The sequence below is a fragment of the Gouania willdenowi genome, chromosome 1 (genome assembly GCF_900634775.1).
Source record: "Gouania willdenowi chromosome 1, fGouWil2.1, whole genome shotgun sequence".
Classification (NCBI taxonomy): domain Eukaryota; kingdom Metazoa; phylum Chordata; class Actinopteri; order Blenniiformes; family Gobiesocidae; genus Gouania; species Gouania willdenowi.
In genome coordinates, this window is record NC_041044.1 from 41279638 (window position 1) to 41307440 (window position 27803).

The 27803-nt window shown below is 37.0% G+C and overlaps 2 protein-coding genes across 4 annotated transcripts in view; both read left to right on the plus strand.

Annotated features, from left to right (window-relative positions):
* slc44a2 (solute carrier family 44 member 2 (CTL2 blood group)) overlaps nt 1-13083 on the plus strand; it is a 29457-nt gene extending 16374 nt beyond the window's left edge. For 2 of the 3 annotated variants that reach the window (XM_028453885.1, XM_028453895.1), the window contains exons 10-22: nt 1023-1135; nt 1203-1334; nt 1425-1524; nt 3093-3185; nt 3297-3381; nt 3864-4126; nt 4305-4399; nt 5948-6051; nt 6135-6208; nt 6719-6789; nt 7258-7346; nt 7431-7515; nt 8760-11172. In XM_028453885.1, coding sequence (XP_028309686.1) covers nt 1023-1135; nt 1203-1334; nt 1425-1524; nt 3093-3185; nt 3297-3381; nt 3864-4126; nt 4305-4399; nt 5948-6051; nt 6135-6208; nt 6719-6789; nt 7258-7346; nt 7431-7515; nt 8760-9241 — 1786 coding nt within the window. In that variant the 3' untranslated portion in view covers nt 9242-11172. Of the gene's footprint in view, nt 1-1022; nt 1136-1202; nt 1335-1424; nt 1525-3092; nt 3186-3296; nt 3382-3863; nt 4127-4304; nt 4400-5947; nt 6052-6134; nt 6209-6718; nt 6790-7257; nt 7347-7430; nt 7516-8759; nt 11173-12318 lie in introns of those variants that run through there. The other variant, XM_028453904.1, reaches the window with a different exon arrangement.
* A 108-nt stretch (nt 13084-13191) lies between these two features.
* On the plus strand, nt 13192-27629 carry odad3 (outer dynein arm docking complex subunit 3). Its single transcript, XM_028454037.1, has 13 exons — nt 13192-14163; nt 15643-15764; nt 15832-15909; nt 18589-18780; nt 18862-18963; nt 19931-20056; nt 20166-20288; nt 22218-22367; nt 22432-22592; nt 24194-24350; nt 25003-25152; nt 27223-27298; nt 27380-27629. Exons 1-13 carry the CDS (start codon nt 14085-14087, stop codon nt 27499-27501), a joined length of 1638 nt encoding a protein of 545 aa, XP_028309838.1. The 5' UTR covers nt 13192-14084; the 3' UTR covers nt 27502-27629.
* The last annotated feature ends 174 nt before the right edge of the window (nt 27630-27803 follow it).

The window sequence follows — 27803 nt, forward strand, 5'->3', positions numbered from 1 at the left end:
GATGAGCATGGATGATCTCTCATCCAAAGGTGCGCTGCTACCTCCTACGTGTCACCGATTATTTTGCTATCTGGCTCACAGGCTGGGGGTATTTTGTACCCCCCTCCTCCCTCCTCCCGACACACAGTGATGACGCGTTTGGCCCGGTTAGTTGATGGGTTTTATCCCACGATCACAACATTATCAATAATCCACTCAGGTCCACACATTCTGTGTTAGTATGTGGAGCTGTGAGCTGCTGGATACGTCACAATATCACTTCATAGCGCCATAATCTCCCTTCTTTTCCTGCTTCTTCCTGCTTTGCTGGGTAGCATCAGTGGCTAATCTCTCATCTAAAGGTGCACTGCTGCCATCTTCAGTTATCTCGTCAATGGCACTGAGCGTTTGGATTTGAAATGACGAGATATCTCGTCAATGGCACTGAGTGAGTTAATATGTATGTATATATGCACTATATCTGGTATATAATAATATATGTATGGTGGTAATTAACATTTCTATAGCAATCATTTATTAGTAATTGGCATTATATTATTATTGTAATGAAGTTGATGGTGTATATGGTATAATTATATGCTGTGTATTGGTGCAGTCGATTGGCTTTATAACAATGCGTGTTGTATATTAAATCAATCAGGGGTGGGTTTATACTTCTTCCTGCTGCTTTTGGAACTGATCTTTTCCTTGTTTTATTTATATTGATTTATCAAATTTTGTTTAAAATAAAATGCCAAAAACACATTTAAATAATTCAATAATGACCCTATATAATTATGGTTGTCACATAAAAAAAAACACAGAGACTTTTGAAAGAAACACACTGAGAGGAGGAAGGAGAAAAAGAATAAATGAAAGAAAGAAAAAAAAAAAGAGAGCGTGAAAAGAAAACAATGAATAGCATTGGCGATGCTTCAGTTTAAGGAGTTCATTTAAAGTCTCTATAAAGCATTAACAGTTCAGAAAAGCCTCAGTGTAAAATCCTGGCTGTAGCTTTAGCTGTGTTTGTCCTCCCTATGCAGCGGTTTGGTCATCGCCATGGTGGTCAGCTTGATCTTCATCGTGCTGCTGCGCTTCCTGGCTGGTATCATGGTGTGGGTCATGATTGTTCTGGTCATTCTCGTCATTGGATATGGTAGGTGTGCTTCACTTTATTATTATTCATCAATTAAAACCTGAGACTGACTCAAATATAATTTCAGGCATTTTCCACTGTTACATGGAGTTTGCCAGTCTAAAGGGTGAACCCGGTGCTGACGTGACGATCCGTGACCTGGGCATCCAGACGGACTTCTCTGTGTATCTGCAGATCAGACAGACCTGGCTGGCCTTCAGTGAGTACTAACACATTCAGAGCAACTAAACCTGCCATGCAAAGCTTTAGTAAAGCTTTTAGTTAACCTTCTACGCTCTCTGACCTGCAGTGATCATCCTGGCTATAGTGGAGGTTATCATTATCCTGCTGCTCATCTTCCTGAGGAAGAGGCTCCTGATCGCCATCGCTCTCATCAAAGAGGCCAGCAGGTCAGTCTGGAGGGGGTGATTGTGTGTTTGGCATCTACTTTGTTTAGATTTGCCATATAATAAATTCTACTGTTTCTCTAGAACAGAAAAAAATGTGATGTAACTCACGTGTGTCAAACTCAAGGTCAATCGAGAATTTCGTCCAATGAGCACACAGCGCTAAAATGGCAGGTCCCTCCATTATCCAGCTCTGATTGGCCAGGGCTAAAGCCCGGACCCATAGTGTTTGATATCACCGATTTCTACAGGTTCTGAGCTTTACAACGCTGTGTCAAACATTCTGATTGGTTAAATTTTTTCTGCCTTTCCTGCTTTCCCTATTGAGAATTGGCTTTTTTTATTTTAAGTAAATATTTGTTTTTCTTTAGGTGGACTACAGATTTCTGTATTTAAAACATGATTTATTGTCACTCAGTATCATATATTTCCAAAACTATTAAGGGTCCTACTTCAATCTGAAAAAAATTTGTTTAGCCATGTAGGTCATGTAGAAGCTTTCAAAAACGTTATTTGTCATGGGTATATGATTTTTGCAGAGAAAAAAACAAAAAACAGGTTAAAGCTCCCAATTCGGCCCGCATGAGATTGTAAAAGTGACAGTGAAAACATGACTCATTGTGTAAATCATTAACTAATTCAGATGTAGATATCTTAGTACTTCCAAATATACTAATTCAATGAAACTGGACAATTCTTTTTGCACGGTTTAAAGTTTTCCAATGCCTATATAACATGATGGCAGACATTTTTAATCTCAAATTGTTGTAAGTTCTGATACTTAAAATTGTTCAAATTATTCAGAAAAAATTTCCCCAAATTAAATAAGAATTGGTCACAAAATCAAGGAAAATGAGGATCCTGCAGGGACTGATATCGATCATTTATTCCTTGGATATTGTCGGTGCCTTACATACTTTAAAAACTATTATACGTGAAAGTGCAAAATAGCGCCAAAAATGATAAAATTGCTGCCTGTTTTGCTGCCTATAATCTGCGGTTCACTTGAGATGAAGCTGGTCTGTATTTGGTTGGCCCCTGAACTAAAATGACACGTGTCAAACTCAAAGCCCGGGGGCCAAATCCGGCCCTTCAGAGCATTGGATTCAGCCGGCAGGAGAAAGTGAAAATGACAGAGAAAACATAGATCATTGTGTAAATGACCAAATAATTCAGTTGTAAATTGTTGCTGAAAATTGTGTAAATGACCAAATACAGTAATTGAGTTGTAAATTGTTGCTGAAAGAACTCTAATTTTTTCCAAACTCCTGCAGTTTTTTAAAAATTATTCCACAAAATCTCCCCAAATGAAATAGATATTGGTCAAAAAAATAAATAAATCGAAGAACATTTAAGTATCTGTCACTTATTGCTCATATTGGTGATGTCTTCCATACGTTATGTCTAATTTATAACTGGTAGTGCAAACTTGGGCATATTAATGTTGAAATTGTTTGTTTTCCCGCCCACTTGTGATCAAACTGGTCTGTATTTGGCCAGTGAACTAAAATGAGTTTGACACCCCTGATGTAACTTCTTTTTCGTCATCGTCTAATGTTTTTTCTCTTCAGAGCCATCGGTCACGTCATGTCGTCCCTTTTCTACCCCCTGCTGACCTTTGCCCTCCTGTCTGTGGTGATCACCTACTGGGCCATCACTGCTGTGTATCCTTTCATGGCTCTCAGATATCTGAATGCCGTGTCATGTTCACCTCCTGTAGTAGCTGAAACATGACATTTAGGAGTAAAGTGTCTTCTCCTTGACAATGTGACCAGTTTCTTATCCACGTCTAACGAGCAGGTGTACAAAGTGTTCAACAACTCTGACTGTCCCTACTCTCGAGACACCTGCGACCCCGCGGTACGAACTCTTACCATCACAGCTGTGTACATTTATATAATTCAATTTTGTTCTGCATTGTTAAATGTTGAGTGTCAGATTTGATTCAAATCCTGTTATTAAGGGATGTGATGTTCAAGAATGAACATAATCCAGTTCGCTCTGTTTTACACAAGCTCCTCATCTGTTCCTCCTCAGAGTGAGATCACTCCTAAAGCACAGCAAAGTACACATGAGGTTCTTATAGCGAGCAAGTCATTTCACATAGTTTTTTATTGTGTATTTTTATGAGACTTTTTATGAATATCACGAGTTAAGGTATCTTTATTTGCACACATTCACAGTGGTGGGGGTCTCCTCTCCCTTCTGACCTGCAGGTGTGGTCGGGAGCTGCTGTGAAGCTGGTGGGGAGGGGCTCACGGCAGCACAATGGTTTAAATACCCCTAGTTATGAAACATTACTTGTGCAATCTAACAGGATTCCTTTGCTTTCCTTGTTCCAGACGTTCAACTCTTCCAACGTGTCAGCCGTGTGTCCAGATGCTGAGTGTCTGTTTGCGTTCTACGGTGGAGAGACCGTCTACCACAGATACCTCATCTTGTTCCAGTTCTACAACGTGTTCCTCTTCTTCTGGTGCGCTAACTTTGTGACGGCCCTCGGCCAGGTCACTCTGTCGGGGGCCTTTGCTTCCTATTACTGGGCCTACAAAAAACCTGATGACATTCCCGCCTACCCCATCTTCTCTTCTTTGGGTCGAGCCCTCAGGTTAGCAGCACTTCTGATTCAGCTTGACTTATTTTAATGAAAAGAAACACTGTGAGGTTTAAAGCTTTACTTTACAAACGAACCATATGTTTGTATCTTCAGGCTGTCGGTTGTGATTATGTAATGGGGAGTTTTGTGTGATGCTCACAGATGGTTTCTGTTCTCTTTTCCTCTTTAGGTACCACACTGGCTCCCTGGCATTTGGTTCTTTGATCCTGTCTCTGGTTCAAGTCATCAGGGTCTTGCTGGAGTATCTGGATCACAAATTAAAAGGTAAGATGATCTCACAAAGCAGTTTTTGGAGGCTGTTCCTTTGAGGTGCCAATAATGTGGTTTAACTGGTAGAGATGGTAAAAGTGATACTCAACCCACATTACAAAGCCAGTTCAACTGAAAGACTTTTTTATAGAACCTTTCTCTCATTTAGGAATGAGAGGTGATTTACAATATGCATGTTGCTTGTGGAGGTTGTTTGACAAACTGTGGTGTAGTGATTACTCATTTAAGTGCTTTATTCATGTAACTCCAACTGGTTTGATGAGGTTAAATGCATCCGATGGTTGCCATGGCAGCAAAGACTTCCCCAGTTTGAGGTGTTTTTCTTGTTCAGCTGGAAGGTATCCGTATATATGCAGTAAAATGGTTGATAGAGGCGTACAAATGCTGTGCTCATTGGCATCGTCTTAATTCTGATTTTTTGGTTATTGCAACTATCAAATCCGTCCACTGTAATGTTCCTGGTCTTCTTAGGAACAGCATCATTATGTCTAAAAACTGGATGGTGCGTAAGTAGGCACTGAAAACGAGTCCACATACTTTTTCACCATAGACTCTCGATGGGAGCAGAACCATGAAGAGTAATCCTGAGGTGACGTCATGATATGCAAACTGAAACTGCAGATGCCCACAAAGACTTAATACATGACTTATTACCAAAGCTGTGGTATTCAGCTTGAGACCAGTTATCTAATGTGAATTCCTCTGACTCCCAATCTACAAGTTTAACAGATTTAGGCAGCAACCAATGGGGAAATTAAAAACACTGTGCTAGGTTTCAAACCTTCATTAATTAAGGAATATCACACAAGAGGGAGTCCTGTTGTGCTGAAATATCAGCACTGGTGTGATTTGGTTGTAGATAATCACACCAGTGCTGATATTTCAGCACAACAGCACGACCTTGAGTGTGATAGTTGTTTCATACAACAGTTGTACTAGCGCATTTTATTAGTCAAACGTATTAAGCGACAAGAGATTATCATTTATTTTGCCCAAAACAAAACTGGAAGGAAGACAAGGCTGTTACTAGGCAACACATAAACATTTCCTAACTGACAGTTGACTAACGGTTATTAGAATGCTTGAACAGCGGAATAATAATGTCTGTTAAAAAGTCCCAGTGCTGTTGTTATTCTATATGAGCACTCATGGAATGTCTCTTGTCCAATCAAATTACTTGGTCAGAATTAACTGTTGTATAAATAACAATAAATCACAATCAAAAGTAGCTCAGTAATTTAAACAGACACCAGTAGATTTATAACCTAGCTAATACTTGTTACAGTACCATATGGTAACAACCAGACATTAAAGAAAACACACCGCGTTGTTGTAAGGACATGACCTCTCAAACTGTTAGCTTGCACTTCCCTTTACTCTTTTTAAAATTACTGTATCTAGCACGTGTTTTTCTTTCTGACAGTGAAGGCAGGTTTGCAGTAAAACCTCACATTTTCAAATCTTTGAAATTGTTTGCCTCGAGTCGTGTTTGATTAAAAACTGAAAAAAGACAAAAACCTTTTCACTTCATTTTGTCTTCAGGAGCTAACAACAAGTGTGCTAAATTCATGCTCAGCTGCATGAAATGCTGCTTCTGGTGTTTGGAGAAATGCATCAAGTTCCTGAACAGAAACGCCTACATCATGGTGAGTTGTTCCACCTGAAAGTGGACACGCGCTCAGACTCCTTGTCAATATTTAACGTAACCAACACTTTTGCTTCTGTACAGATTGCAATCTATGGGAAAAACTTCTGTACCTCAGCGCGAGAAGCCTTCTTCCTTTTGATGAGAAACATCATCCGGTGGGTTTTCACCATCTTTTGAATTAATTTAATGAATATACATGAACAATATTATTATTTTAAAATTGTAAAAACGGTACAGATAGAAATGTTAAATACTTATATGTATTTTTAGGACATCAATTTAGTACATTAGGGACATCTTAATGTGCAAAATGGATTATTTTTCACTTGGTAAAGCCTAAAACTGGTCTGCCAACTGGGTGGTGTTACTATAATTGATACATTTTCACTTTTGCTGCACTGGATCGTTTATTTTCATTATTACTTAGTTCACTTAATTGAAATATTGTTTGATATTGATATTGTTTTATTTTAAGTGGAATAAGGGATGAGAATACATTATATATTTCATCTACTACCTGCTTTTAAAAAAAAAAAAACATAATAATGTAATATTTGTATTGATCTGTTCTCATGTTGTTCTGAAAAACCATTTATAGCACTGTGACGTTACAAACGGGCCTCCATAACTTGTTCTGATTATCTTTTGTGCGCCTTGAAACCCAGGGTGGCTGTTTTGGACAAGGTGACTGACTTCCTGCTGTTTCTTGGAAAGCTCCTCATTGTTGGCATCGTTGGTAAGAGCTTCTATTTATTTATCTTTCTTTCAAAACTCTTTTTACTACACATTTTTGGCACTTAATTAACAAAGTTCTCCACATTTGGTACAGTAATTGTGCATTAAAAAAACAAAACATCAACAAAGAAACAACAGAATCAAGGATAAACTAAAACAAAAGAAAACTGACAATAACAACAGTAGCAATGATAGTAATAGTATGAATAACAGCAGCAATAGCTAAATAAATAGTCAAGCAAAGCAATAGATATTATATATATATATATATATATATATATATATATATATATATATATATATATATATATATATATAGATACCCACATGTCCATAGATATTTAATATGCATGTATACACGTATAAATAAAATAAAACAAAAACAGACAAAATAACTCGAAGCTGAAAAATCATTTTAGGTTCCCTTTCAAATGTAAACATGCCAATGTTTCTGTTGTTTCCTGTGTAGGGATTTTCTCTTTCTTCTTCTTCTCTGGGAGAATCAGAGCTGTGGAGGATGCGGCTCCATCTCTGAACTACTACTGGGTTCCAATCCTGGTCAGAGTTTATTAAATTCAGTGTTTGGAAACGTTGCTGTCAGCTCTTTTATTTAATGAGATGTTTGTGTCTTCATTTCCACAGACGGTTGTCGTGGGATCGTACCTGATTGCTCATGGCTTCTTCAGCGTGTACGCCATGTGTGTGGACACCCTGTTCCTCTGCTTCTGTGAGTAATGTTTGCTTTGGTAGGAAACCGTCTCTCACCATCCGTGTACTGTTAGTTCTTTGGTTATACAACAAATTAATGCTGTGGTTACTTTGTTTTACTGACTTAAATCCTAAACACAAATACAGAAATATCAAAAAACAGATAAGCAGTGTTTTTGTTTTGAAATTAAAATAATAATGGTGAAATCTTGTTCTGTTTGTGAGATATTTGGATATTTACGGGGAAATTAGAGCGAGAGCTCAAGAACTGAAGTCCGCTGCACCTGGTTTCCCTCCACACGTCCTGGACCAAGTCTCTGTTTAGGATTTATTTCAGCAGTTTTCTGGTCCTGCTCTTGTTTTCATGCAACCTGTGGATATTTCAGTAAAAAAGCTGCTCACGTTTTAAGTTTGTTTTATGGTGTTACAGTCCAAATCGTATCCAAATAAACAGGTGACTGACTATTAACTCTGAGGAGCAATAGATGTTAGAACTTCCACCATTTGACATCTTTACATCTTTGCAAAAACAGTTACACAGATATTTTTTTTTGCACGTTTTTATACTGCTAGCCACTAAGGGCAGCCGTCAACACAGACGAAAGTTGATCACAAGAAACAAGGAACACCAGTAGATTCATTACACCACCTCTGGTGCACATGTTATGTGCATTCTTTTCTTAACATCCTTTTTTCTTGTTTTGATTTATTGTATTAATAACGTTTCAGTTCAGAAGTTCATCAGTAATGTGACTTATGTGTTGCTTCTTTTTTGTCCGAGAGAAAAAGTCCGCCCCCGTCTGTGGGTCCCCTTTGTGTGGTGAGATTAAAACGTGAAGCTCTCGTCCTAGTTTCCCTTTATTATCCAAATATAACACAAACAGAACAAGATATATAAAGAAGAAAAACGCTGCTTGTCCGTTTATTTTTTATTTTTATGTATTTATGTTTAGGTTTTAAGTCAGAAAAACAAAATAACCACACTGTTTATTTGTTATTTTGAGAAAGAACAAACAGTACAAGGATTTCTCACCATCCTCTTTGCGAGCTCTTTTTAAAATCTGCCAAATGCTGAGCTGCTCTAATTCTAATTGTTGCTGGTTTCTCACGCCTTTTCTCTTTGTCTTGTTTCTCCCTTTTTAATTCCACTTTTAATTTCCACGCATTCCCTTTTCCTTTTTGGTTTTGATTTCCCATTTCCCACCCGTTATCAAACTCCCTAACCCTCCCCCACACACACACACACACACACTGGCCTCAAAGGTGAGGACTTGGAACGAAACGACGGCTCCACAGAGCGGCCTTACTTTATGTCCCCTGAGCTACACGAGATCCTCTCCAAAGTGAAAAAGCAAGAGGACGAGCACGATGGCGTGGAGCAGCCTGACGCCGTGAAACAAGCTGATGAGGTGAAACTGCAGGAGGAGATGCCCCTCCATCAGCAGGAGGACAGGGACGTCCAGCTGAAACAGGAGACGCTGCTCAAGCAGGATAACGAGGAGCAGGAGCCTCTGCAGCCAAAAACAGATAAGGAAGAGGTGAAGGAGGAGATGGAGAAGAAGCAGGAGGAGGAGGTCCATCAGAACGAGGTACCAGAACAGAACGAGAAACCCGAACCAGAAGTGGAAAACACGTCAGATGAGGTCAAACCAGCTGCAGACGTGGAGGCTGTGAAGGAGGAGATCAATGAGAAGAAGAAAGATGAGCTGAAGGAAATCAATGGTCCATCTGCACCTCAGGAGTAAACCCTTTCAATCAAAAAAAAAACCTCACAGAGCGTAACGAATGAAAGATTTATACCACAACATAGGGACTGCTAGATGTACAGCGTTAACGCAGGCTACATTTTCTGATCGCACTGCTAATGTGTGAGCGAAGTGTCGTCCAAATGAAGAAGGTTTGATAACACCATACTTAAAGTTATATACATAATGCTGACATTATGCTGTCATTAGCATGAATAAGGTGTCATGAAGGCTGTCATTAAGTGTCATTCGCTAAATTATGGCAACTTTGGAGCTATGTTGGCTTTTTTTTGTGTTAAATGGAGAGATCTCGTTGGGTTAGGGCTTAGGGTAATGAACGACACTTAATGACACCCTTTGTGACACCTTATTAATGCTAATGACAGGTGTCATGTCATAATAATGAGAGCTTAATGTCAGCCTTTTTGTATAAAACTTCAAGTAAAGTGTTACCGAAGCTTTTCAATCAGAAACTGATCTAAAGCCCGGTGCGTCTCTGTAGCTCTGCCACTAAAACGTGCTCCGTTGTGTCGGCTTTTTACATTGTGACAGTTGTTGAGTGTCTGAACCCGTGGCTGATCGCTGTCACTCATATCTGTTGCAGGGTTGGGGTCAATTATATATTTCAATTACAATTCCGTCTTCAATTATACATGTTTGATTACTACTCAATTACGATTAGGTTACATGGCATTTTTTTCAGCTAAAAGAAAATGCAAGTGAGGATGCATAGCTGAAACGCAAAAAAAACTAAACCTAACTCCTACACTCCCCGGGGTCCCCCCACGGACACCCCTTCACGCCAGGAGCCAGCATTTCCCTTTGGTGGCACCTGATTGGCTGATGACAAACAACAAAGTTGCTATGGTAAAACTTGCCATGGAAACCGTTGCGGTTGCTGAATTTTAATCTTAATTGTCAAAAATGTTTTTGTTGAAAGTCAATTACAATTACGTTCTCAATTACTACAGTTCAATTACAGTTAGTCATAATTACTGAGGCTGAAATAAATAACCTCATAAAACATAACTTTCCTCTTGTGTTAGCTTTCTGTTAGCATCTCTTATGATAACGGGTGAGTTTGACCCATGTCTTAAATCAGCTGTAAAATACACTAAAAAATATTGTCTGTCATCTCATTTGTTTTGCATCTCTTGGTTATCTCGTTAGGTTTCCTAATCTGAGCCTTGTTTTCTGTCAGTATACCCCTCAATTGTTTTTTTAAATTTAATTATAAAAGAGAACTGCCTGTTTGTGGGGAAACATAAAACATATTTTAATATTTGTCATAATTGACCCCAACCTTGATTGGTTGTCTTAATCCTTTTCCCAGAGGCACTTGCAGACCTTTCTACAAACCGCGTTTACAGTCAAAACAATCACATCTCAATTGATAATGAATCTACTTTCACTGTTTACAGAAATGCCAAAATGTCACAAAACCTGTTTGATATGCTCCTGAATATCAGATTTTTTAATGAGGCTTGTGCATATATGGTACGGTATATATATATATGTCATGTATGTATTTTTTGGCTTCAGTCTCAGAGATCCTGGCCCCGCCGGGGTCCGTTATATTGTATCGCCACCTTCTTGCCTTGGTATTTTCCGACAGGCGTTAAGTGCTGTGATTGTGTCACCGTGAGGCATCAATCGTGACCTCTCGGACGCTGTGGATGTCCTTCCCATGTTTACGGCCTCGACCTGACTCGCTCTGCTCCTCACTTTCTCTATTTGAACTGCTGCATGGTACTAAATGGCCTTTTCTGAATGCTCGCATTAATATGTTAAATCTCTGGATGCTTTTTGTACCTTTTCACTCGTTAAAGTCGCTTTGTAATGATGTTAGTTGACTGTAACTAAAGTTCTTGATGACATTTCATTGTTAGTTGATGTGAACCTTAATTAAAAGTGTATGTATTTAACCGTAATTATGTAATAATGGGTAAACGTGTGATTTTCAAGGTAAGTGAACAAACAATTTTCCTCATAATATACGTGCATTTTAGATCATATAACAGGTTAGACAGCTATAGATAGAGGGACTTAGGGCTCTGATGGTTTAGATTTACATTTAACATTTAAATTTAACATTTACATTTAGATTTATTTTTCATCTTTATTATGGGGTGCCAATTGTAAAGTTGTGCATGCCAAAATAAATGTTTTGCAACATTTAGAAACAAACTACATTTTAAAAAAATGTATGTGGATTTTTTTTATTACTTTTGATTAGATTTACAGCAATTTCTGTGAAATTTGTAAAAAAATTCACCTAAAAATATGTCAGTGTTAAATCTAAATGTTAAATGTAAATCTAAAGGTTAAATTTTAAATCAAAATGTCAAATGCTAAATCTAAATGGTGAATTTGCATATTTGCTAAATATTTAGTTTGACCAGTGAAATTTAACATTTAGATTGACATTTAAGACTTACATATAGCATTTATATTTAAATGTAACATTTAGATTTAGATGTACTAGTTAACATTGACATTTTAATGAGAAAAAAAACATTACAAATTTCACAAATATTGCTGTAAATCTAGTCAAAAGTAAAACAAAAAAAAAATACATACGTTTTTTGAACAAGGTTTGTTGCTAAATGTTGCAAAAAGTTGTTGTTTATTTTGGCATGTGTAACTTTACAATCGGCGTCCCGTACTGTAAACATTTTAAAAATGATATAGAACATGCTGTTTTAGATGATTTTTTTGTCTCAAAGAAAAGAAACATTTGCTAAATGTAAGGAAAGTGAGCTAAATGTTCAAAATATGTCAGCTATGAAACAGTGACCCGAGTTTTTACATTTGGCGCCCCCAAACGCACATTTTTATGACAGGTATTTTGCAATTTGAGGTACATAGAAAAATATTTCAGGAATGAAAAAATTAAGAACATAATAACCAGTTTCCGGTGTCAAGATGACATCCAAATTCCCCAGATTGCCTTGTTTTACTGATACACCGAGGCTAAAGTTAGCATTTGAAGACGTCATATTATTCAGTTTAGGTTTATTCAGTTTTTTAGATTCTTAGAGAAGGTTGTTGTTCAACTCACTGTGTTCATGTCACAGTGGATGACCTGGAGCGCAACGATGGATCTGCAGAGAGGCCGTACCTCATGTCTGAGAGTCTGCTCTCACTCATGAAGAAGTCCAATGAAGAGGCCAAACCTATAGACTGAGTGTGTGTGTTTTTGTAAGTGTGTCTGTGGTATGTGTTTTTCTAAGTGTGTATGTGTGTGCTATTTGTGGTAAAACCAGAACAACAGAGAAGGAACCACACCACAGTGCAATTTATTTTGATATACATATATATTTTGTTTTTGTGCATTCATGCTCTGCTGCCAAATGGGATTCATTTATTGTGCATGTGAAGAATAAACCACAGAGTTGTTCCTAGTTATATTATAAACTCCACCTTCCCAGTGTGAAACGTTGTTTTTTAATCACATGGAGATGGTTGAAGGTTCGAGTTAAAAGGAAAACATTAGTTTGGGTAAATTGTATATAATGATTTAAGAACTAAAATGTTGTATTCTGTGCATTTTCATGTTGTGGAATGTATTTTTTTGGTGGATTGAAGCTTTTAGGATCCGTTGTTTACGTAAGGGTTTTTCCTCTCTTATAAATTAGCCTAAACGTGCTAAAGTTAAACCAAATGCCATTAACTGACCCATGAGGTTTACTCCCAATATGGTTTTTGGGATAACTTGAATAATATATGTTTGTTGTGCACATTTCACATTTGATGATTTTACTGCCTGTTATTGCATGTTTAACTAATATAACTCTGTTACCATGTGGTGTGTGTACAGAATAAATGGAAATAATACAATATGTAAAGGATAGTCATGCCTGACCTGTAATAGTGATTACTGGTAATAGTGAAAAAAAATGCTGTTTTTTAAGTGCCTGTGATTATTTGGGAATCAGATATGGTAAGTCATTATTTTGACAAAATTAACCTCTTGTGCTGTGTGTATTGAAATCCTGTGTAGCACTAATTCCTGTTGTGTTGCAATGGCCTCTTTTTCTACGATAATAGAAATACAGTAAATAGATAAAATACAGCATATTATGATTTGAGCCGAATTGTTAGCGAATTACCATGAGGTAAATGGTATACGTTCATTCACATTGTTTTATTGCTTTATGCGTAGAAAACAATCCTACATCAATTCGAGAGACTTCACTTTACCTTTTTGTGAATGAAATATGTATAACCCCCTCAAACCATCACAAACGTGAAGACATTTGCACTATAACAAAAATATATTTATAATGATAATTTTATCTATGAGATGTTTTTATTTATAATAAATTATATATTTTTTTTTATTAATACACAAATGTGTTTAACAAAAATTAAATTTTGAAATACATATGTTTTTATTAAGTTATTATGGAATACGAAAGTTGTTCTGGAAGCTGGAAGGGTGCCAGGGCACTGCCGAGGTGCCTTTGAGCACTACTCTGGGTGAGGTCCCTTCATAGTAAAAATGAAGGTGAAACAACAATGAAGTATTTCTAATTGAAGCAATGGATGCTAAATATCGAAAAGGAAGAAAAAAACTGCCTGACAAATAAAAGTTCAAAGCTTTAGCTGATTGTAATTATTATTTTATTAATGGGTAAAATGCATTTATATATTACAAAACAGATTAAACAGGAGAAAAACATTAAATAAGAAATATTAGCAGGGTAAAAAAAACCTCAACAAATGAATAAATTAAGCACTTCCTGGTTTCCGTGTACCGGTTGCTAGGCAACAGTGGCGGTTCCTGGACAACGACCGCAGCCTAAAATCTTCCGTCGAGTGATTAGAAAAACCTCATAAAATGGCTTTTAGCGACTATTATAAAAAGCCTCCACTGTACGACCAAGTGACAGAACTTCAGCGTAAACTACAGCTTCTGGGTAAGTTTATGTTAATGTGTCCATTGTTATGTTTTTACCTCCTCTCAGTGTTTGTTTGGCTGGAATCAATCTGATGCTAGCTTTACATGCGGTTTCCTGTTTTACTTACCATTAAATTAAAAAAAAAAAAAAACTTCTTATATGGGTCATAATGAAGATATTGCTCACAACCTCTAAATGTCGTATTGATTTAACACTTTTAAAAATTATTTGCGACAACAGACGTTTACATTCTATGGACTTCCTTTGCATACGAATCGATTACATGACGGTGTCCATACACCTTATAGTCATGTGCATAGGCACCTTAATATAAAAAAAACAGCAACATTTAGCAACAAACCACGGTTAAAAAACGTATGTAAATTTTTTATGTTACTTTTGACCAGATTTGCAGCAGTATTTGTGAATTTTATAAATATTTTTCCTTGTAAAATGTCAATGTTAAATCTAAATGTTACATTTAAATATAAATGTCAAATCTAAATGCAAAATGTTAATCTAAAAGCTATATGTAAATCTTAAATTGCAATCTAAATGTTAAATGTCCAACTAAATATTTAGATAAAATGCAATTTCACTGTTTAGATGTAAATGTAATATTTAACATTTAGATTTAACACTGACATGATATTTTTACATGAAAAAAAAAAATCACTTATTTTACAAAAATTACTGTAAATCTGGTCACATGTTTTTTTTTTTTTTTTTTAATGTAGTTTGTTGCTAAATGTTGCAAAAAGTTTATTGTGGCATGCACAACTTCACAATTGGCACCCCATAATAAAGATGAAAAGTAAATGTTAAAATCAAATCTAAATGTTACATTTAAATTTAAATGTTAAATCTAAATTCAAAATGTTAAGTCTAAATGTAAATCTCAATTTTAAATGTCATGAGTGAAACTAAATATTTAGCTAACATGCAAATACATTGTTTAGATTTAGCATTTAATATTTACATTTAAGGTTTAACATTAAGATTTGAAATTTACGTTTAACATTTAGATTTCATGTTTAGATTTAACATTTATATTTAAATGTAACATTGAGATTTTACTTTGAAATTTTGATTTTACGAAGAAAAAAAAATCACAACATTGACAAATATTGCTGTAAATCTGGTCAAAAATAAAATTGTTGTTGTTGATAAACATTTATTTTGGCATGCACCATTTCACAATTGGCGCCCCATCAAATAAGAGTAAAAAGACAAATAAACAAAAAGTACATAGACTATGACATATAACGCAGGCGCATTAAGAGTAAACTAAATTAGAAATAAATAAAATTGAGTTTTTCATTAAAAGTTGGAAATTATTAAGCCACTTATTAAAAAGACTGACTTAAGAAACCTGTATTTATGACTGAAAAAAATAAAATTTATATATATATATTTGTAAAGATGTTGTCTTTGGTTTGGTTTTCATGAAGATTTTTTTTTTCTGCTGTAGTGTAATTATGACTTTTTGTCCACCAGAGGGAGAGAGAACAGCGTATTATGAGAGTTCTCAGTCTGTCATTGAGAAGAACAGTGAGAACATCAGACAGCTGAGGATGGAGAACAAGAGGCTGCGTAGAGAGCAGGCTGAGGCCCAGGCTGTGAGTTCAACTACACACACACACACTCAGGCTGAGTTTACACTTTACTACTGTGGTGACCTTTCAGGGTGACGAGAACATCGTGAAGCTGGCTTTTCGTAACAGAGGCGCAGAGAAGAACGCCTACCGCAACATGTCAGGGAAGGTGAGGAGAAGAAGAACCACTCACATGTTGAGGGCCAAAGAAAATCTGCAATGTGTCCCACAAATAATCCTCACATCAATGTTACTGACATATGGAGCCTGATATGATATCAGAAGAATGATCTACTGTTTTAGTATTTATTAAGATGATCCCAATCTGATATTAACATCAGATATCGGCTCGATATCAATATGTGATATCGATTCGATATCAGCAAAAAAGAGAGGACAGAGTGTCAGATTATTTTGGCCTGCATCTAAAATCTTTCATATAAAAAATATTAGTTTTTATTGCATTTATTTTTCCTTTCTTTCTTTTTTCAATTGAAGAATATAGTCTTAAGTTTAAGGTTAAAATAGGTCAGTTTATCTCAGACCTACTGGTGCTGACTCTTGTTCTCTGTTTGTTGATCAAGCATTTTCTAACATTCCACATTGTAAAAAAAAGTAATAAAACTCAGTATGAGTCGTACTAATATCGTATCAGATCAATATCAGAATTGTCCAACACTCAGAGATGCAATATCGTTATCGTATCTGGACTGAAAAAATTGTGATCGGGACACCACTACTATATATATATATATAATCATATCCAATAAAGTTAAAAAACTATCCACAGAACATCAAAGATGATGTGAAATCTAATTTCATGTTTCATTTTTTGGCGACAATAGCTCTACAGTAGAGTTATGAAAGTTTTTTTTTTTTTTTTCTTAACCTTCTTACTGGTTCTTTTAATTGAACAGATCTGAGGAGAGATGACAAGATTAGTTCTAGTTCTGTAGTTTATTCTCATTACAGTCACAAGTAAAATATACAGGTAGCTATTGCAGAAGAAGCTTATGTGTCTATATATTGGTGTGTCTCTCTGTTCTCTGTGAATCTGTTAAAAAGTATATATATATATATATATATATATATATATATAAAAAAAAGTCCAGTTATCTTCTGGGCTGGGCCCCCTCCTTGCAACGTACACAAACGTGATATGTATTAAATATATTACAGGGCAGACTAGCTCTACTCTGCTCGCTGACCGTGACGTCACATAAAATGTCTATGAAAACACAAATGACAACTTACAAATTGATGACAAATAAAGCCAAAACAAGAGTATACGCGAAATACAGAGACACAGAAAAGAAGATACACAAAAACACTCTGAGAACACTAACTGGAAACAAAAATTCACAAAATGACAAAAAAAAAAAAAATGCAGAAAGCATCATAAATAAACTTAACGTGCCCGCACTTGAAAACCCCATTTGAAAAATCTTCAAAATATTAACTGTCACAAAAAATAATTCACATTGATTTATTGTGACCAAGCTAAGCACTTCAGTATTACATTTATAATACCGGTAGGGTAATAAAACATTATTAAATATGATTACTTACCTGTTTATGCATAGAATTTTATTACGTAGTAGTTTCTGTGACAAACACAAAGATTAAAGAAAATGTTGCCACTAATCAAGAATTCTGAGTTACTTACAGCGAGGTATCAATAGTCCACCCCCTTTCCTTCTTTAAAACCAGTTAATGACAAAGTTTTTTACAAAATCCTTAAAAACTCTTGTTTTTTCACCAAAAAAAAATGTCCGACTGGAAACATTTCTTCATAACCTAGAACCCCCATATTAGTACCAATGTTATGATGCATCAATTGTTGCTGGGTTATGAATTCAGATTCACACCTACATAAAGTATCAGAGTCCAAATTTTAGAGACTTTAAAAAAAACAAAAAAATGTAATTTTTTTGCCAAAAATAATCAGATCAGAGAAATTTTAGCACTAATCTAAAGCCCAGAGTGATTGTCACCTTACAGAGAGGTATCAATAGTCCACCTACTTTCCTTCTTCAAAATCAGTCCACGACAAAGTTTTTTTCAAAATCCTAAAAAATGCTGTTTTTTTTGCCAAAAATTGACCAACCGGAATTTTTTTTATTATTACCTGGAATCCCTCCATTAGTACCAATGTTTTGGTGTGAGAATGGTTGGTGGGTATTGCATTAAAATGCCTACACCACTCTACACACACGGACAGACAGACGGACGGACAAAACGGACAATGAACTGATGACAATACCATTTGGCTGAAGTTGGCCGTGGGTAAAAACCACAAATGACACCAAAAACACACAAAAATGCACTAAAACGACTACAAAAACACACAAGTAACATACAAAATACACAAAACATTAAGACCACACAAAATTCAAAAGGACAGAATAAAAATATGTAAAACTCTTTGAAAACACAAGCTGACACGTATACATAAAATGAAAACTATAGAATTGTTATTTGGATGCAGATTTCCTTCCAAGGCAAGGCAAATGTATTTGTATAAGGTATTTCATACACAAGGCAATTAAATGTGCAATTAGAACATTAAAATCAGCATTAAAAACATTTAAAATCAACAATAATATGATTAATAAAAATCTCCCTCTTAGTCATACACAGTCGAGAAAATAAGTGCCTTAAAACTTGGATTGAAAAATGTTCCCATGTGATGCTGACTTCAGCTCTGCTACAGTTCGTTCCACTGCAGCATAACAACTAAAAGCAGCGTCATCATGTTTGCCATGAACCTAAAGATAGCTTTATTTTGACATTGTGCAATAATTGCATTTTTCAGTACACTTTTTTTCTTTTTAAATCTACATCTCAGGCGGCTTTAACAGCGTTACATCGCAGAGTGCTCACCAGGACAAAGCAGCTTAACGCCCTGAAACACACCACACACACCTACAACCTCCACCTGGAGGAGTTAAGAACAGAACACCAGAGGAGGAAGCCTGAGGGCAGCAGTGGAGCAGGGAGCGCTGATGCTAGGACTCGTAAAAAAGAGGAAGAGGCCATGGTGAACATCACATCTTTCAAATGTTTTTTTTGTAAATGTTATGGACATCTTTAATAAGTCCATGTGTGTGTTTGTTCCTAGAATCTGCGGGCGTTGGAGAACAGGCTGGAGAAAACTCAGTTAAAATGCAAAGAGGCCGAGAACATTCTGAGCAACTACTTGAAAGTTAAGAGTCACCTGCAGGTCAGTCTCAGATCTTCACTTTAAATTTCCTTTGATTTTGTGACCATTTTTTGTGTAATATACAGTATGGCAATTTTGTGAGAAATTGATGGATTCTAGAAATATGTTAAGTTCTTTCCGCAATTGTGATTTAATATGACTGCGGTCGTGCGATATAGGCACAGGAAATAAGCAAACATTTTCATATATCTACAACTGATTTAGTAAATTCACACAATGATTCATGTTTTGATTTGTTTTTTTGTTTTTTGTTTTTACAGCATTTTCATACAAACACAAAGATGAAATATAGGGGAACAATGAGTACAATCTCCTTAAAGCACACACACATAGAACAAAATAAAAACACACCAACCAACCAACTACAAGTAGGTCCAAAAATAAAAAAATAAAAGTTATAAAAAAAGATATATGTCTGTCAGAAGAGCCATGAAGTGTCATGCGTATTTTCTGAAGTTTGAGAAAATATAAAGCCAGTGGGCAACAGAGGGAATTTGCAGAGATTTCCATTTCAACAAAATGACCCTCCTCGCTCGAAGGGTCATAAAAGCAAGAGAATTACCACTTGAGGTTGAGAGGGAAAATGGTCCAAAAAATATTCCAAACAAAGCCCTCATGGGATTTTGGTTTATTGTCCTGCCAATCACTTTAGAAATAAGGCTAAAAATGTCAGTCCAGTAGTGAAACAATAATTCATGTTTTTATGTCATTTTGTCCCTTGCGGGCCATGAACACTCTATAGGACTGGATTTGGCCCCCGGGCCCTGAGTTTGACACGTATAGTCTAGAAACAACTGGTAAACTTTGCTTAAATTGTCATTTATTAAGTTGTATCTGAAGAATCTGTATATCACGTTATGTCTTTATCATTATGTAAGTGATAAACGTTTTTGCTCTCCTTTTTCACACAAATATCTCATTCACTTGTTCTGACCTTTTCTTTCTTCTCACTACGGGAATGTTTTAGGACGAGAGCCTGACTTTCCAAGGCCAGCTCGATAATATGGAAGCAGAAATCCTGAAGTACAAAGACGAGCTTTGTGGCTTGCAGGTCATTTACAAGGATGCACAGCTCTCTAAAGAATCATCCAAGGTTGATCTGCAGCTTTGTCTCCATTTGTAACATGCAAGGAAATCATGAAGGGTTTCTATTTTTCTTCTTGGTCTTTAAGTTGATTCGACCACGTTTGTTCTCCTTCCAGGCTGAGTTACAGCAGCTGGAGGAGCGACTCTGTCGGGAGCGCAAAGAGCGAGAGCGCACAATAGCCAGTCTCAGGAAGACTGTGGAGGAGCGCAAAGCTCAGTCTGAGAAACTGGATCGAAGGGTGAGAAACATGTGGTGGAGATCAGCCTCATTGGATAATGACTTGTATCTTAAAGCATCATAGGGCAGAATCAAGAAATCAGACTCCATAGTGACACAATGGTTGTTAGTGTGACTGTAGTCATCAGCCAAGTTGACACGCGAGTGCGTGAACTTTTCACACTAGAGCCGCTGATACTGTGACACGGGTATTTATTTACACACCGTTCAAGTGACAATTCACTGCAAGTAGAGAATGGATACGCGACCGAAGCCCGACAAGACCCTCCGCAGCATGCCTTAAATTGCAGTAAAAATCTATCACAGTCTGTTTAAGGCCATACACCTTTTTCACGGTGACATCAGCATCTGGGACACTTGACCTAGCAACGCCTGCCGCCATTTAAAGAGGGGTATGCTTTTGCTTGACATCCGCTATTTACGCTATTTGGTGCAGACAACACAAAGGTTTTACTCAATGTCTTATGAATATTTCAGCATATTAGAGCCAAATGCCAGCACCGATATGAAGAAAAGTTACATCTGGTTGGTTTACACAACTTCTTTGTTTTTTTTTCTTCGCCGGAACGTCTTCTTACATTTATCCATGTCTCTTCTGAGTTGTTTCCTGGTTGGTTTCTGCTGTCAGCACTAATCTTGTGAGAACTGCCACTCAGGCCATTTTAGGTGGCAGTTCTCACGTGGCTAGTGACTTTGTTCAGTTTAGTAAGGCAGAAGAATGTTTTTATTTATTTATTTTTTAATTATTATTGCATTATTATTACATTAAAATACAGGATATTTGTGGGAAGATACAGTAGTTTCCCAGTCAAAACGGGATACTTGACAGGTATGTTTATTCCGTCTTTCTTTTTCTCTTTCTCTTTAAATGTAGGCTAATTCATAATCAATGTCATAAAATCAGTCAAGAAGAAATTAGATCCCCAAAATACACAACCTATCATTAACTAAATGTTTACTACAAACACACGACCACTTTGATTCTGGGCTCCACATAGTTCCGTTGTCGTTTGTTCGCCTCAGTGCTTGGATCCATCATTTCTGTTTCTGGCCTTTTTCTGTAGGTATTCTGTAAAATTATATATTTTTGTTCAGCCAGGCGTGGTTATGACAGCCAAATACTACGCAGGATTTGGGCATTCTACGATAAAAATCTGCCAGACTGCAAGATCTCCACCGTGTTGTCAACGGTCAATGGCGGTTGTCAAGCAAAGCATACCCCTGTTAAAATGGCGGCGCGCGTTGCTAGGTCAAGTGCTGACGTCTTGCAAAAAGGTGCATAGGGAGAAATGTGTGTGGGCTCATTCTCTTTGGTTTTAAACCCTTCATCACCCATTAGCATTAAAAGACTTAAAATGATTGTGATTCTGCCCTATGCTCCTTTAAGTCAAGCTTTGATTGTGTCACACTGTATGATGCTCTATCTCTATATCAGAGATAGGCAACTTCTATCAGAGTGGGGGCCACAAAAATCTGATTGTCTGATGCGAGGGCCACATTATCAACATTTTTGCTAACATTTAGAATAATGACCAATTTGAGCATTAATACAGGAAAGACCAAAGGTTTTGTCTTTGTTCTTCTTTGTGGGTTATCGTGTATTATTTGGGAGTTTTTTGACATTTTGTTTGTTTTTTAATTTATTTTGTCTATTTTCTTGTCAATATGGCAAATTTTTGTTGCCTTTTTGTGTGTTTTTTGTTATTATGTGTTTTGTTGTATTTTTTGTTTTATTGTTTTCTTTTTGTGCATTTTTCTGTCTTTCTGTGCAATTTGTGTGTTGACATTTTGCTGTTGTTTTCTGTTTCTGAAGTTTTGTGTGTTATGATGGGCTTCATATAACTTCCAACCTCATGAATTACAAGTTTGTTTCGGCTGCCAGTGGCTTACAGTATGTCTGCTCTAGAATGATGATGAACTCTACTTGCAGACGCAGAGAACAACGCTGCAGCCAGATGAAGTGGGCAGTGAGGCCCAGCGCAGCACCACCAGGATGGCAGGAGAAGAGGAGAAAATCATTTCCACCTTTGAAGAGGCCTACCGACGCATCAAGGAGGCCACAGGAGTCACAGACATTCAGGTGTGAGTTAAATCCTTCTGTGACTCTGCACAGGATGAGTAGAGCACTGTTTTTTGTGTCATAGGAGATCGCGGGCCGCTTCATCTCTCAGAAAGAGACGCATCAACACCTGGAGAAGCTAAAGGTGCAGAACGAAGAAGTCCTGCTGCAGCTGAAGGAACAGAAAAACCTTCTTAATCACCAGCTGGAGGACATGAAATACTCAGGGGAGGCCAAACTCTTCAGGTGAGGAGCACTTTCATTTCCTGCATGAATTGTCATGTTTTATCCTATTTAAAGGTGCAGTCCGTGACTCTCAGATCCCTCTCTCCCCCTCCCTCCCCACTACTCTCTTGCCCTGCTTCCAAACTTTCCAAAGTCCCTCCCTCAGAGGCGCTAACAAGCTAACGTTAGTCCGACAGCAACATCACAGTGATATAACATGCTCTGTTAAAAGCATATTACTGCAGCGCTTCTCTATCTCAATGTGCACACACCTCAGCAGCAGCAACAACACAGTGTCACTTACTGCAGCCACACAGAGGCTGCTACGCGCACATGAACACATGCGCCACAGAGTTCTAGTGCAACAATTACAAATCAAATATAATGTAAATTTATCAGCAGTAATTACCTTTCAAGCAGAAAATTTCATCTAATTGCTAATTCCATCTTCTACTCCTCCAGACCATACACTGTAAAAAAGATGGCGCTCTAGCTCCGGGAAAGGGGCGGGGCCTGTGAGCAACAGCTGTCAGACAGCCCATCAAACACAACCCTGGCTCTGATTGGTTCTTTTTGCTTGGTCGTGGTGCATTCTGGCAATCTGCCAAAGGCTGCAGGAGCAGCAGGGGGCGGGGCTCAATGAGCCTGTTTTTTTCACACAAACTACTAGTTTAATGTAAAGCTGTCCTTATATAGTGACAGCTTTAGCAAATATGACAAAAAGTCACTTTTATAAGAGTTGCAGACTGTACTTTTAAGAAGAGTTTCCTCTGCTAAAGACCAAGTCAAAAACCTTGGTGTTCTGATTGACTCAGATCTTACATTCAGCAGTCAGATCAAATCTATCACAAAAACAGCCTTCTACCACCTAAAGAACATCTCCAGAGTGAAAGGTTTAATGGCTCAGAAAGACCAGGAGAAACTGGTCCATGCTTTTATCTCCAGCAGACTGGACTATTGTAATGGTCTTCTGACAGGAATCCCCCAAAAGAGCATCAAACAGCTACAGCTGGTTCAGAACGCTGCAGCTCGGGTCTTAACCAGAACAAAGAGGTCAGAGCACATTACTCCAGTTTTAAAGTCTTTACACTGGCTCCCAGTCAGCCTCAGAATAGACTTTAAAGTTCTGCTGCTGGTGTATAAATCTGTGAATGGGTTTGGTCCAGAATACATCAGTGACATGTTAGTCAGGTATGAACCCAGCAGGTCTCTCAGATCTATGGACACAGATCAGATAGTGGAGCCCAGAGTTCACAGTAAACATGGTGATGCTGCTTTTAGTTGTTATGCTGCAAAGAAGTGGAACAAACTGCCAGCGGAGCTGAAGTCAGCATCACATGTGAACATTTTTAAATCAAAGTTAAAGGCACTTTTTTTCTCTACTGCATATGATTGAGAGAGAGATTTTTTGTCATGTTGTTGATGTAATGATGATTTTACTGATGATTTTAATTGATTTTACTGATGATTTTAAATGTTCTTATTGATTTAAATGTTCTTATTGATTTTAAACAATTGAATGTTTTATCATGTAAAGCACATTGAGTTGCCTTGAGTATGAAATGCGCTATATAAATAAATTTGCCTTGCCTTGCCTTGCCTTGCTTCTGTGGTTTCCTCAGTGATCAGCAGATGTTGGATGAGTGTGAGCAGCAGCTTCAGGCTCAGCAGCAGCAGTGTAAAGCTGCCAAGGAGCGACTGTTCTGGCTCCAGAAAACGCTACGTACTGCCCGAGCTGGAGTGGAGCACCTGGCAGACAAACTGCAGCACATTACAGTGGTAAAACACAGCTCTTCAGGGGTGTCAAACTCATTTTAGGTCAGGGGCCAAATACGAACCAGTTTCAGTGGGCCACAGACAGTGGGCGGGAAAACAAGAAATTTTAACAATATTATGCCCTACTTTCCACTTCCACCTTTAAATGATAAGTCAAGTATGTAAGGCACCAACGATATCTAAACAATTGTGACAGAATTCAGTCCCTGTAGAAATTTCACCTAAATTTACTTGATTTTGTGACTGATTTTTTTATTCAATTTGGGGAAATTTTGTGGAATAATTTGAGCAAAATTAACAGATTTAGGAAATAATTACAGCTCTTTCAACAATTTAGCTTTTAAAACTGACTGCCATCATGTGATATATGTGTGGAGAAAACTGTGAGCGTTGGCCAATATCGTAAAGTTTCATTAAATTTGTGTATTTGAAGGGACTGCCATATCTACAATCGAATTAGTTGTAATTTACTCAATAATTCATGTTTTTTTCTGTCATTTTTTAAAACTTTCTCAAGCCGGCCAAATTTGATGCCCTAAAGGGCTGAAATTGGCCCCCGGGCCTTGAGTTTGACACGTGTCTTAGAACAATAACACCACCCGTGTAGCCTCCATGCTTTGACGATGTGCTTCTTCTTCTCACGATCCTCCTTCAGAGCGCAGACACTGTCGCGGAGGCACATCCTGATTCCGATGAGTTTGTGGTTGAACTGATGAGGCAGTGTGAGCTGAAAACACAGGCCTTACAAAGCCAGCTACAAGGGACGGACATGGCTGCCACTCTGAAGGAGATGGAGGAAGAGGAGGTGAGGGTTGACCCGTTGGTAAATTCACAGATGGGTACCTTTATTAATCTATTTCTATGATAAAATAACGTTCCTGGTAAATTAAACGCTAATTTCTAACAAGCTATTATATCATATTGTGTTGTTTTGTGTGCTTTTGGAGTAATTTTTGTGTTATTTTCCATTAATTTGTGCATTTACCTTAAGGGTCGTACAATATTAGGCTGTGTGTCCCCCCTTTGCTCATGTCTGATCTAATGATGGTGTATTCACCCTCAGCATATCACATATAGTTTATAGACAATCCAAAACGTTCTCTTTTGTTTTGAGTAAACGCAACAAAGTGAAGGACTGCTGTACACATTCAGCCTTTAAGCAATAAATCTCACCTGCGGAAAATTTAGCTGAATATTATCTAATCTAATCTAAAAACATAATATAACATAATATAATATGATATGATACAATGTAATATGATATGATATGATATGATATGATATCATATATTAATCCATTTTCGGACCCGCTCCTTTTTTCAGGGTCCCCAGGAATATGATATAGTACAATATAAAATAACCCAAAACAAGCACAAAACAGCAACACAAAAATACGGAAAATGACTTAAATAACACATGAAAAAGGCAACAAAAGCAAACAAAGTAACACAAATTTACAAAAATGACAAAGAAATGTACAAAACGACAACAAAATTACACAAATCCCTGTGTTATTTCCTGTGTTAATGCTCATATTGGTCATTATTCTAAATGCTGACATGAATGTTGATGTTATGGATCAAATACAATCACATTCTTGTGGCATCGCTCTGATAAAAGTCGCACATGGATTAAAATGATGCAGCTGCATTTGATTCCTAGCAGGTGGTTCTGAGAAGAATTTACACTGTGACTGTGTTCAGGTAATTGTTGTTGTTTCCAATGTAACATCATCTGCTGAGTAAACCTTGGAGCTGTTATATGTTTATTATATACTCACAGAAACACGCTTAAAATAGAAGTTTGATGTATCTACGGTTTCTAAAGACATTTGTGTGCCTGAGTTTTTTATTTAAGCTGCAACAAATGAGCCCAATACGGCTGCTCTGTGTGTTCAGCTTATTGGAATGGAAACAGCCTCTGGTGCCAGCTGTGTGTGTGTGTGTGTGTGTGTGTGTGTGTGTGTGTGTGTGTGTGTGTGTGTGTGTGTGTGCGCGTGTGTGTGTGTGTGTGTGTGTGTGTGTGTGTGTGTGTGTGTGTGTGTGTGTGTGTGTGTGTGTGTGTGTGCGTGTGTGTGCGTGTTAATAATGCTCGACAGCACCTCCCCTGTGTCTGAGTTAATGATTTTCAAAGCTGTGCAGCTTTATTTGTTTATTGATACTCTTTGTTTGGGAATACCATGTATTAAATATTCTTATTATGCATTATGATTCCACACAATGAAACTGTGGTTTGACGTCTGGACTTCCTGCAAAGAAAGATGGCATAAATTGAGAGACACAAAATTGCATAAATAGTCAGAAAAAGTCTAGACATGAAAAAAGGAGGTATAAACACATTATTGTTAATATTTTTTGTTTTAATTATTATTAAAATTTTAATTTTAAAATTTCATTTTATTTTATTTTATTATTAATGGGAAAATCCTTAGATGTTGTATCTTTAAAAAAAATAAATAAATAAATAAAGCTTAAAATGAATTAGGGTGAAATTTCCGAAGAAAAACAAAACATTTATGCCACTTTTTTATTCAATAAATACATTTTTATTCATTATTTACCATGTTATTCAACTAGGATGAAAATCATGTTACACAGATGGACAATAATGACTATAAACTCCTCTTTTAGAGACTTAATGAGCCTGAAATCTTAAAGAGTTCGTCTCTGAACATGAGGAGTTTGTTGAGACACAATCTCTCAAATATCATCGCTTCAACAATTTACCAGAGTAAACTGCTACCAATATTTAGATTTAAGGAGAAACAGAGGAAAATACTGTTAAATTCATCCATCCATCCTAAAAACAGTCTAATATTATCACAGAATTAGGTTAAAGATGACATGGTTTGGTTTACGCTATTCTCTCTGAACAGTTCATGGTCTGGATCGAAGGCAAAATGGCAGATTTCAACACCAGAGTCAAACTACCAGAGGATGTTCTTACTGATGGTGAGTCAGCAGCAGCTAACAGTAGCTCTTGTCATATATCAGCGTATGACATGAATCGGCCATTGTTTGACTGCACCACAGAGGACGAGAGCGAGGACGAGGAGATGGATGTGGTGTCACGTGAGGAGCTCAAACGTGTGTCTCAGCAGATCCTCGACTCAAACTCCAAGAAGAAGCTGTTGAAGAAGAAAGGCAAGTTCTGAGCAAGAGTTAGCAACTAAAAACATTAGTTTTCATTCTGTTTGAAATGTTCTCTGGAGATATTTTGTTGAAGACGTAACATTTGTAGTTTGACTTGAAGAATAAAGACGATTCAACAGTCCTGATAATATATTTGTTTATGTTTCCTTCATTCTTTCTTTAAAAGGTTCTTTAACGTCACTAAATATTCAACCTAATGTCATCCTCTAACTCACGTGTCAAACTCAAGGCCCGGGGTCAAATTCGGCCCTTTAAAGCTCCCAATTCGGCCCGTTGGAAAAAACAAAAATGACTACGAAAACAC